The 12921-nt window shown below is 33.3% G+C and overlaps 1 protein-coding gene across 1 annotated transcript; it reads left to right on the top strand.

Moving 5' to 3' along the window:
* Positions 1 to 7467: 7467 nt before the first annotated feature.
* Positions 7468 to 9611, top strand: LOC140864783 (pectinesterase 2-like). The gene is made up of 2 exons (XM_073269139.1): positions 7468 to 8349; positions 8864 to 9611. The coding sequence occupies exons 1-2, from the start codon at positions 7473 to 7475 to the stop codon at positions 9550 to 9552; spliced, it is 1566 nt and encodes a 521-aa protein (XP_073125240.1). The 5' UTR covers positions 7468 to 7472; the 3' UTR covers positions 9553 to 9611.
* The last annotated feature ends 3310 nt before the right edge of the window (positions 9612 to 12921 follow it).

Here is a 12921-nt window from a genome sequence, read left to right as displayed (position 1 = left end):
AAGCCAATGTTAAGCTGTAAGGATATGCAATGAAGGATTGTGATCAGTTTGCAGATACAAAAATCCATGACAACTCATATAAGAAACTCACCAAGTAAAACAAGAAAAACAACCCAAACTTCAACGCACTCTCTGTTTCTGTAATATATAAAGGAACAAGAAGTCAAACTCTATAAAGAGATGCTATTACAAGAAAATGAATCCATAATTGATACACAGTAAGCACATTTACTCACCGAAAATGGAATATACATCCATATTATTTTGTTAATTTCTCTTTCTATTTGTTTATTAAATCCGTGTCTCGAAAAATGGTAATATCTAATTCAAAATAGAATTCTATCCACACGAGTGTCGTGACTCATTCCCAGTTGATTATTATTCTTATCTATCGGTGCCGATAGAGACAAAAAACAGATACATGCAAAGAAAAATGGGTCCTAAATTATTCAACAAATTTTACCATAAATTTCTCTCATTTCCCCAAAGACTCAGCGTAGTAGAAGAACTAAACTAGCAAGAAGAAACCCACCAATTATTATCTATGTTGAGGCCATGTTATCTCCGTCCCCTTTCCCGCTTCGTCTTTGGCGGAGGATCATTCAACTAATTACAGGTTTTCCATATCCATGAAGACATGGAAAATGTGACGGGGTATTAAAAAAGCAAACAAATCAACCATATTAAAAAAGATATGCAGTAGTACACCGTATCCATGAAGACATGGTGGGTGGTATGAACACACAATATATTTTCCAAAAATATAATTACATCAAAGTACACTCCCAATTTGTCATTCTTAATCTATTTTAACATGTGAATCAACTAAAATATAATTTAATCAAAGACCACTCAGTATTCACATTACCATGATTGATCTGGTTCAGAATTCCAGATTAAAATTCATAAACAAGTAATATATGTGATACCATTTAACTTGTCAATTCAACGTATCAAATGCAAGTAAAGCATGTAATATGATATGGATATACCAATAAAGACAACAAACACAAAGAATATGAGATTAATAAAACCAGTGCCCACAACGGATATTCATGTGTGAACAAAGAAATAAGAAACAACAAAGTTATAAAAGCTGCAAAAAGAAAAAATTGCAAGGACAACACTGACAAAAGAAACAATAGCCGTAAAACTGTGATGAATTCAAAATAATGAAGTGAAAAGCATAAAAGATACATAAGTATACACATAAAGGGGGAAAAGCCACCACATCGCGAAGCTCCCGAGCATCCACACCGCTTCCTTCTGCCGCCGTCGGATCGGAGAGAATAAGCTAATAGATAATCGATCAATGTTTATAAACGTACGAGCAGCGAAAGGGGAAAAGCTAAGAGATAATCGATCGATTTAGGTAAAGAGAAAGCTGGATGAGAATCGATTCAAGAAAAAGGGCAGAAACTTATAATCAATCTCAACAAGAGATAATCGATCGATTTAGGAAAAGAGGAAGCTGGCTGAGAATCGATTCAAGAAAAAGGGCAGAAACTTAGAATCGACCGGGGGAGCTGAAGATGATGCGCGATGGATTTAGGTCTAGGCGCCATGGGAGCGAGAGTTTTCCCGATCCCCAATTAGTACTTGTAAACATTTGTGGGGGAAAAGTTCACGACATCTTTTATGATTTTTTTTTTAATCTTTTAACTTTTTTTTTAATAAAAATAATCCAAAGCTTGATCAACAACACACAAAGACAACAGTTTAGAATAACTGTTGTCTAATTTTTTTAAAAAAACGCTCATAGACAACGATTTTTAAAAACCGTTGTCGTAGACCCAAAACAACATCGGTTTTTATTAAATCGTTGTCGTAAATTTTAAAAAAACGCCCATTAACAACGGTTTTTCTAAAAACCGTTGTTAAAGGCCAAAAGACAACGGTTTTCTATAAAACCGTTGTCTTTTGAGTGATGTGTATTGCCAATTTTCTTGTAGTGTGTGCTTTGTTTATACCATGTTTTACTGATTTATCACATGCATGATTTTATACCAGACTGCATCTCGTGAGAGGTGAGTCGAGTGTATTGGGGAGGCTCAGTGTAGTAGCCCGTAACCAAATAAAGTTATTAAGAAAATAATCGCAATTAAGAATCCTAGGTTCGAACGCTCCAAAGGGAAGGATCGAAGGCTCCGAACGAGATCGGACGATCCAAAGCCAGGATCGGAGGCTCCGAACAGGTTCGAATGCTCTGTCGGCAGGTTCGGACGGTCTGAACGTGATCAAATATTACGTCATTGATTATGTCAGCAAAGTGACGTCATGGCTGACGTACGGATGGGACATCGGATGACCCGATTCTAGATCGGACGGTCCGATCATGTTCGGGCGCTCCGAAGCCGGTTCGAACGGTCCGAACTTCGTATATAAATAGAGGTACCGAGATTCATTTTCAGACGCACCAATCATCTCTCTTCTCTCAATTCCTTAGTCTTCTAGCTTAGATCTAGGAAGATCTAGGCTTTCTTTGGGAAATCCGGAAGTGACATAGCGATCCAGGCGTCGTAGCGGAGCTGTGGCCTAGTTTTGAGGCAATCGACAGCAACGGGCTGACGACGGACGCATGTATAGCTTTTGCTTCCTAAAAATATTTAGGGATATGCGATAGCTTAGTTAAGGCTTTTGGAGCAATATAATGATAATAGTATCATTTCGCAGTGTAGTGCGGATTATAGGCGTGGACCTAGAGCTGGTAGAGCTTGCCTAGTAGTTGAGGTACGAAAGTACTGTTCGAGATATCCTGACTGAGTATGCATGTATTATGTGACTGCATGATTTATATAACATGATTTTATGATGCACACATTTTGCATATTGAGCTTATACAAATATATCTTTGAGATATCCTGTAGTATGGTTTTACCCTATCCTGTTAGTGGATGGACTTCCATCGATTGGGTCCGAAATATCCACTGGTATTTTGGTATGGGAGCCACCTCCTGAGGTGATGGCACAACGTGCTACATACCAGGACCTAGTCTGTCTTTGTTAATATGATCTTTCGCCTCTAGTTTCAGTAGGCGGTACACTTGCATTCATACATTTATATGATACAACATGCTCATACTCTTGTGCTAAGTGTTTTATGCTCATGTCTCGTACTTTGTATATCTGGACGCCCTATTCCATGGGGCAGGTTTGCGTTTGGATCAGGCGGGTGGATCCAGGAGGGATTAGGCAGTGGATGGCCAGCTGGGATTTCGCCTAGGGATTTATTTTGATATAGTTGGGATTATACACTGTTCGATTTGGTTGTATAATTATTCGGATATTTACATATTCCTTTCGTTGAGATTGTATAATGTTTATTGCTTCCGCGGTTTATTCTGGATTACTGTTTTAATTAAGTTAATTTCATGCTTAAATTTCTGATTAGTAAGTGATCTCGGTAAGGGTCACTACACTCAGCCCCCACGGTTTTGTCTATCACCGGGAGACGCCGTGACGGTGGGGATTGACGCTACGATGATAGGGGAATATACGAGTATCCCACGGACTAGCTATCCAGCACGGTACTTTATATTCAATGGCGCCCCTGAGCAGACTGTTTTACCAGAGTTTTAAATCCATTTACATGCTGCATATATGTTTATATATCATTGCTTTCGCATTGAACGTAGTCGCTCACGTCCAGTATTTTCTGTATGTTTAGACACCCCATTCGACGGGGCAGGGGCAGGGGCAGGGGCAGCTAGTGCGCCCAAAGACTTGGAGTAGTCGGAGACCTGAAAGACATCAGTGAGTAGCTGTTATGAATTTGTATATTCGATTGGGTTGTATTATTGGAGTTATTTAACTGGTTGTATTCTGTCGATCAGCATTTATTTAAACTTTTCGCAGTGTATTTTGATTAGTGTCATGCTTAATTATGCTCTAATTCTCTGATTAATAGTGAATCCAGATTGGGTCGCTACACACTAACTTTTAATTTTCAGTGATTTTGGTTTAATTGCTGACGTGATAGCTAGACACGTCATCATTTTACGGTGTCACGTCATCATTTTTCGGTGTCACATCAGTATTTTCCGGTGCCACATCAGCCGTTGGACCAGAATACCCGAAAACTAAAAGTTAGTGCATCAAAGCCAAAATTTGAAAAGTTAATGGACCATAACGAAAAAATGGACAAGTTAATGGACAAAAAAAGACATTTTTCCATTTTTTTTATAAGGCAAAAACTCATATGAGACGGTCTCAAGGGTCATTTTTATGAAACGGATCTCTTGTATGGGTTATCCATTAAAAAGTATTACAATTTATGCCAAAAGTATTACTTATTATTATAAATATGGATAGGGTTGACCCGTCTCACGGATGAGACCGTCTCATTAACTTGTCCATTTTTTCGTTATGGTCCATTAACTTTTCAAGTTAGTTTATTACTTATATATATATGGATTATCCATTAAAAAATATTATAATTTATGCCAAAAGTATTACTTATTATATATAAGTAATAAACCAAAAAAATGAACAAGTTAATTTCTTTCCAAAAATAATTAATCTACAACCAAAGAAACTCTTGTCAGTTTGGAACATAAATTAAATCTTTAATTTTGTGTTTGGTCACAAAATACAATTTAATTACTTGACGTAACTATTTATCATAATTTTTTTTAAAAAAATGGGTCTCCATGTGTATATATATTCAATATATATGTTATGCACTCACATGGAATAATTTTTTTCCCTCTCAATGAAATAAAATGAAGATAAAGAAAGCAAATTTATAAACTCTGAATTTTGATGGTCGTACAACCCTATATATATATATATATATATATATATATTATAGAGTGTAGCTTAAAAGCTTACATGAAATGCATTAGATCGAGAGATTTGAAGATGCAGAAAAAATTTCCACAGCATTTGGTGCTGTGGCAGTTATTTTGGGCATGTGTTGGTTTAGGATTTGGATCCCTTACTGTGAGCATCCCCACAGTAGGGGGTACTGTGCCATAATTATGGCAAGTTATCAATTGAGATCTCAATTGAAATCCACTATTGGTGGTAAGCTTTTATGGGATTTATTAATGTGGGTTTTTTAAATTTAGCAAAACGTTTTTAGGTTTAAATTTATTTCTTTTTTTTTTTCCTTCTAACAATTCGTCATTATTCTTCTTTTCTTTTCCGACCAATATATTAATTTTTTTGTAAAATTTATTTTATATAAAATAATATATAGTATAATTCATATAATTTAGATTAATCGTTAATCGAAAAAAAGTTAAATTAGTGATTTTAATATTAAATATTATTATATTGATAATAATACTTTTTATCATTTAATAATGTCTCCGTATCATTTTTCCGAATTTTATGAGTTTTGTCAAAAAAATATTCGAATAATTTGGCTCGATTTTTTGTTTCCATAAAAAAATTTCGATTTCATAATTATAAATAATTAATTATATTTTGATTTTTTATATGGTATTTTTTAATATTTATATTTTTAATCTTTTTCTTATTTTTAATTTTTTCAAGCATAATGTGTTTTATTATCATAAAATCCCTTATTCAATTTTTTATTTTTTTATTTTAAAAATAGTTTAAAAAACTAAATTAGTTAATGCGGTTATCGACCGAACTAACCGAGTTTAATTCGGTTCGGTTACGTAGATTTTAAAAGAAATTAAATTAAGTTTTATTAATAAAAAAAAGCCAGTTAAACCAATTTCGGTTAATTCGATTCGTGTTTTAACCAAAGTAACCAAATGTTCACATCTAAAAAAGAATATTTAGAATGATCAAGTAGTGCTTACATATAATAAAAATAAAGATTGTGACAAAATCTTTTTACTTTATATGGCTGATTTTAAATTTTTTACATGTCAAAATTTTTCTTAAATATATATCGTTAAAATTTAAATACAAAATAAAATATTCGACAATCAAAACAATTAGAAAAAAAGTGAACATATAAATGATCAAGAAATAATATTTTGATACAGAAGAAATATGAAACAAAATCCAAAAACATGAAGGAACAAAAAGAAGATTTTAAAATATATTAAAAAAGTAAAAAAAAAAAAAAAATTGGATTGTGGGGGTAAACGCTCACAGCATCCCCTACTGTGGGGATGCCCACAGTAGGGGATCCAAATCCGTTGGTTTAGGCCTTGTAGGGAATAAATAAGTTTTGTCAACTTAATCGATATATAACAAGGATAATGGATCGAATACATTTAATAAAATTAGAATACAAGTAATGTAAAATTCTTGTTAAATTTAAATGTTACAAAAATGATTTTATTCTTGTTCAAATTTTTTGTTAATTAAAGGGTAAAATTTTTAAATAATTATATATATATATATATATATATTAAATTCTTGTTAAATTTATTTTATATGAAATACTGTATATAGTTTAATTCATTTAATTTAAATTAATAATTATCATTAAAAAATTAAATTAATGATTTTAACATTAAATAAATGAGTATATATTCTTTTTTTAAATTCTTTTATTTTTCTATTGTTTGAATTTCTTGTTTTTTTATTTTTGTGGGCTTTTTAATTTCTCTTTTGTTGTGGAAGCAAAACATTTTTTTATATTTCATTTATACTTTGTTTTTCTTCTTTCCCTCTTCAACTTAACCATTTTTCGTTTCTTTTCTTCCATTCAATTTTTTTTAAAAAATATTTACAATAGGAAAGGGAAATGCTCGAATATATAAAGCTCGAATTTCTTGATTTTTTACGTATTTAATTTTTTTATATTTTTACTTAGTTTGTAGAGGGTTTTTGTTTTCATGCACACATAAGGGATTAGTTAATTTTACTCCCACTGCCCAATAGCAACATTTTTTTAAATTTTTTTTAACAATTTTTATATTATAATTCTTCTTATTTTCTTTTATATATATATATATATATATATATATATATATATATATTCCTCTTTTTTATATTGTACATTTTTTAAAATTATTTTTTCTTGTTATAATTTATACATCTTCATTTTAATAGGTGGAAAAAATACTATTTGATAAATAAATTTATTATTTACTTCTTTAAAAAAAATATAGTTTATTACTTATATATATATGCAAAAAAATATTTAAAAAAAAAAAGAAAAAAAAAAGCAAAAAGTTGAAAGTGGGGCTGTGGGAGTAAAACGAAACCGTTTCACTCCCACAGCATCCCCTGCTGTGGGATCACAGCAGGGGATCCGTGTCCGAAAAAATTACGTTTCTAATAAATTAGTTACAATACCAATTGAAATAATTTTATTTTCTTTGAAGACCAGGTATATAATATCTTCACTATCGTTATCCACTGTCATGCTCTCCAGAGGTGTATGAGTGTGTGGTCCTATCACACGCTGACATGCACAATATCTCTACAAATGCATGCCACTTGCTTCAAGCTAGTTCTTTGTATCCCTATATAAACCAACCATATCACATAACAAAAACTTGCAACAAATTACTAATAAAGTAAATAGCTAACAATATATGGCACCAAAAACCCTCATCACCATTTTTCTAGCGTTTTCATTCTTCAAACAAGCCATTTCAATGTCCTCTAATTCCACAATCAAATATTGGTGCAGCCAAACTCCATACCCACAACCCTGCGAAGACCTCTTCTCACACAAGTACCCTAACAAAGCCATCAAGTCCAAATCCGACTTCTTCAAGCTGTCCAAAGAACTCGCCCTGGACCGCTGCGTGGCTGCGCGCGACAACCTGCGATCCCTCGGTCCAAAATGCCGCAACAAGCGAGAAAAGGCTGCTTGGGCCGATTGCGTGGAGTTATACCATGGCACCGTCCGTAAGCTCAACCAGACCATCGATCCAAACGTCAAGCACCGCAGGTCGTCCGATGATGTGCAAACATGGCTCAGCACGGCTCTCACCAATCTCGACACGTGCCGAACCGGCTTCGTTGAGCTTGGTGTCACGGATTTTGTTCTCCCGTTGATCTCGAACAATGTCAGCATGTTTCTTAGCAACACGCTAGCCTTGAATGATGTCGGCGGAGAGTTCGATCATCAGCATATGAGTTATTATAAAAAAGGCTTCCCGACTTGGGTGAGGCACGGTGACCGAAAGTTGATGGAGGCCTCGAACCCTCAGGCAAATGTGGTGGTTGCTCAAGATGGTTCTGGCCAGTACACGACGGTGAGTGAGGCGATTTCTGCGGCGGGTCAGCGGTCTGGAAGTGGAAGGTACGTGATATATGTGAAGCAGGGTACTTACAAAGAAAATGTGAATGTTGGAAGTGGTTTGCAGAATATTATGTTGTATGGGGATGGGATCGGACAGACAGTCATCACCGGAAGTAGGAGTGTCGGAGGAGGGACCACCACTTTCAACTCCGCCACCTTCGGTGAGTGATCGATATTAGAATATATATATGCGCGCAGGTGACAGATATGTATATATTATTTCTGGAAGTGTAATTCATATGGTCATCAAGAAATATGGGTAATGCTTCAATATCATACATAATCACTCGAGAGGCAAGTGTTAAGTTTTCGAAATCCGTATAGAAATTAGTCATGCACGTTTTTTTTTACAAATAACTAAATCATGCATTAATCTGTTTTTGGTTACGTATATTTGGAGGAGCTCAAAACTATCAATATATATTCCAATTTATTAACAACATATTATAATTCATTATCATGCCTCATCCAATAAATCAAGTTGTGTCTAACTTTGTTAAATTGTAAGAGGGATTAATACTAATTAATTATTATTTTAAAATAATGAAATATATAGTTGAGAAACATATTTTTATTAATCTTAGTTAGTACTTTATAAATGGAGTGAGACCATTTTTATGGAAAAGAATTTATCAGTAAAAAAATTTCAAAATAGATCATATTTTTTGCATGCAGCTGTTATCGGTGATGGATTCATCTCCCGAGGAATCACCTTCAGAAACACCGCCGGAGCCAGCAACCACCAGGCGGTGGCCCTCCGGTCCGGAGCCGACCTCTCGGTATTCTACGAATGCAGTTTCGAGGGGTACCAAGACACGCTCTATGTCCACTCCGAGCGACAATTTTTCAAGGAATGCAACATATATGGCACAGTGGACTTCATATTCGGCAACTCCGCCGTTGTATTCCAAAATTGCTACTTATTCCCAAGATATCCCCCAAACGGGATAAACACCATAACGGCTCAGGGTCGGAGTGATCCGAACCAAAACACCGGGATATCCATCCAAAGTTGTCGGGTCACCGCTGCTTCGGACCTTAAACCGGTGCAAAGCTCCGTGCAGACGTATTTGGGTCGTCCCTGGCAGCGATACTCTCGGACTGTGTTCATGGAGACTTTCTTGGATAGTCTCATCGCCCCGGCCGGTTGGTTTCCGTGGAACGGCAACTTCGCTTTGGAGACTTTGTACTACGGCGAGTACGCGAATATGGGTCCCGGTTCGTCGACCGCGAACCGGGTCGAATGGGAGGGTTACCATGTGATTACTAGCGCGGCCGTTGCATCTCAATTTACTGCTGGAAGTTTCATTGACGGGAAGAATTGGTTACCTGATACTGGGGTGCCATTCACTTCGGGTCTTTAAAAATATTTATTTATTGTTTTGTTTTGTTTTATTTTATAATAATTGTTTTGCGTTTGAATAATTATAAATTGTCACTTCGTATACATTAATGTTGTCAACTGTAAGAGTCGTTTTTGAGTCAAATTAATTGTATGATTCCGCTTATTACATTTTTGTAACAGATCGACTTGGCCACATTTTACACATTTGAGTATCCGACTTTGATCAATATTTTATAAACTCGCCGAAATTTAATTGTCCATAATTATTTTTTAAAGAAAAATGTACTCTATGTACATATAGTTCTCAAATACATAGCACGCGAATGACAGCATCCAATTAAAGTGAAATAAGAGTCGTATATTTAAATGCATTTTGTGACTTTTGGCTGCATGGCGGCGGTTTTGCTCGCCTATGGCCGCACGTACTAGATGACTCCATTATGTGGTGATATGGTACAACGCTACTTAATTAATTACGGTCTAAACTTATGCTAATTACTAATTAGCATCCTCAGACTGCAAGTTAAAGGAGTGGAAACATTTCTCAACCAGCTTATTAATTATACAATTTTTTTTCATTTTTTACGACAATTATTGATGAGATCGGGTAACTGAACTAAACCTTCGTTTTTGTACCAAACAATATATGAAATATGGGCCCGAAGATATTAAATTTCTTATTACCTATTATTAGGCATACCAAACCAAGCCTAAAACTAGTGATGGGGCATAAAATTATTCCTTTATAATTATTTAGCAATGGAACATATATACAGGATTCTATTGCTAGTACTTTTCACAAAATTATAAATAGTACCTATATACAATCTCCATTTTTATTTTTTATTTTTTATTTTTAATCTAGAAACTTTTATATATTAACAATCAAAGGAGGCATCAGCTTTTACAAAGTAATGTAAAAGAAACAATGTTCTAAAAAGCGCTAGGCGGCAGACGGGCGGCTACCCCTAGCTTAGCGCCTAGGCGCCTAGGCGTTTTTTTTTTATAGCCAAAAGTGTAAATTTTTCTTGGAATATTCGTAAGTTTTACCATAAAAATATAATTTTAATGTTTTCTTATTATGTTTTTTATATAAAATATATATACTTGTAAAGTTGTAATAATAAATTAATAATAATATACGAATATTATCATATTAATAGTTTTTTAATATCAATAAACTACCATCATATATATGTTTACTACAAGTCTACAACCTTCAAAATAATATATATATATATATATAAATCCTAAACATCTAATTCTTCTTGTTCATCTCCATATGTTTTCAATACTTCATCTGTGTCGGATTCAAACTCAAAATCTATTGCATCCACCTCCTCTTCATCCGATACAAATTCTTCTTCGTTTAGTTCTCTTACATCTTCAATATTTGTCTCAACATCTTCATCTCCACCATCAACTATCCATCCTTGTGACATATTTGATTCACTAGAAAGTAGCACATCAACTCCTTTTTCTTCTTGTCTTACTCTTATCTTCTTGTTGATTATCTTGGCATTGAATTGAACATAGACTAAATTGTTCAACCTTCCGATATCTAGTCTATTTCTTTTCTTTGTATGGATCTACATTAAGTTGGGCAAATAAATTTAAAACAAATAAAAGAAAACCTAAAACTCAAGGTGGGCTAGGCGAATTTGGGACCGCCTAGGCCATTTTGGGCCGCCTAGACGGATTTCGGACCGCCTAGGCGGCCGATTAATTTCTTTGCGCCTAGAGGCTCGCCTCTACAAAAGGCGAGGCGAAAGGCATCCGCCTACCGCCTAGGCAGCGCCTTTTAGAACACTGAAAAGAAATGGGATTGCATCCTCCCACATGAAATTAATTTATGTCTGACATGTACATGTTGAGCTATCGTATGAGCCACAAAGTAGCTGATCTTCAAGTCAATTGTAGGAACTTGCGAATATAATTCAACATAGATTTTTTCAGAGCACGAGTCTGGATAGATATCACTCGTACCATCATCTCTGGCATTCTCCGCATCTGTTCCCTCAATTGTCGCATAATGATCATATTCATGATCGGATGCAATACGTCCTTCCAAACGAAAAAATACGATTATATATGAGTATAAGAGCAAGATTGATAGGAGAAAAATGTAAAAATGAAATGATGATTCCTATCTCATTCCCTACGTTCATGTTTGGTTGACTTTGGAATGAGAACGTTCATTCCCATTAGAATATCTAATCTCATCTTCATGAGAATAGCCATTACATCCATTTTGAATGGGAATGATTATTCTCACTCCTAATTTTTCTCTATTTATAAAATCCTTCCATTCTTTAGTTTATTAAAATACCTAAATTAAATTAATAATCATAAAAATAATAATGCTATGAAATTAAATCATTGTAATTTATAAATATAAAATTATGATAATTTAATAATATTGATGATAATATTAATTACTAAATAAATAAAACAATAAATTAATAATCACGTATATTATAAAAATGTATAATATAATAAAATAATTGTTAAATAATAACTATCATAATATATTATTAAAAGACACTTATTTTAATAAATAATAAAATACTAATAATAATAATTACTAAATTAAGATTAATAGTTATATTAATTTTACTATAAAGATAATTTTATCATGATTAATAGACTATTAATTGTTATAATTTTTTTATTGTTTTTAAATAATAATTATAATAAATATTTTTTAATCTATAATAAATATTTTTGAGTAGCTATTATTGTAAATTTTAGTGAAAAAATTATTTGATAATTAAGAATAATTTTATTCAATTCATGTTTTATTTTTCTGATACCAATCATTTGAGTGAAATAAACTTATCATTGCATTCATATTTTTATTCCATTTTAAAAGTTGAATATATTCCAACTGTATTTCATTTAAGCATAACAATCATGGCCTTAAGTGTCCTTATAGAACACGATCTTTGACGAAGGCCCCGTTTGGTTACAAAAGTCAGGCCGAAAAAACACTTTTTTTAAGTGATTTTCAGTGAACAAGGTGTTTGGTTGACCAAAAAAAGTGTTTAAATAAGTACTTTTTAAGTCAAAATTAGAGTTTTTTTAAAAGCCAAAAATTTTAGCTTTTAAAAGCACTTATTTTAAAAAATCTTTACAAAATCCAAATGGGCTCGAAAACAACCAAACCATTTTAAGTTATTAATACATGATTAGTATTTTTCTACTAAAAATATTTTTTAGATCAAAAAGTGACAATACAAAACTATTTTTAATTCTGTAATTGAGTTCTAAAAAGAATTCGTGGTTATTTATTTTTGGGCTCATTTTCAAAAATTGTATGATAAAACTAAAAGGCCCAGTTTCATGAGCCCATAAAATGAGTACCCCATGGCCTCTGACTATTGACCAA

Source organism: Henckelia pumila, chromosome 4 (assembly GCF_033568475.1).
Source record: "Henckelia pumila isolate YLH828 chromosome 4, ASM3356847v2, whole genome shotgun sequence".
Lineage (NCBI taxonomy): Eukaryota > Viridiplantae > Streptophyta > Magnoliopsida > Lamiales > Gesneriaceae > Henckelia > Henckelia pumila.
Note: the sequence above shows the minus strand (reverse complement) of the source record. Positions and strands in the feature narration are given on the sequence as shown.

Bases quoted from the DNA above. Each gene is read 5' to 3' on its own strand.
- LOC140864783 (XM_073269139.1), top strand. From the start codon at position 7,473: ATGGCACCAAAAACCCTCATCACCATTTTTCTAGCGTTTTCATTCTTC. The intron at 8,350-8,863 runs GTGAGTGATCGA...TTTTGCATGCAG, and splicing joins TTTCAACTCCGCCACCTTCG to CTGTTATCGGTGATGGATTC.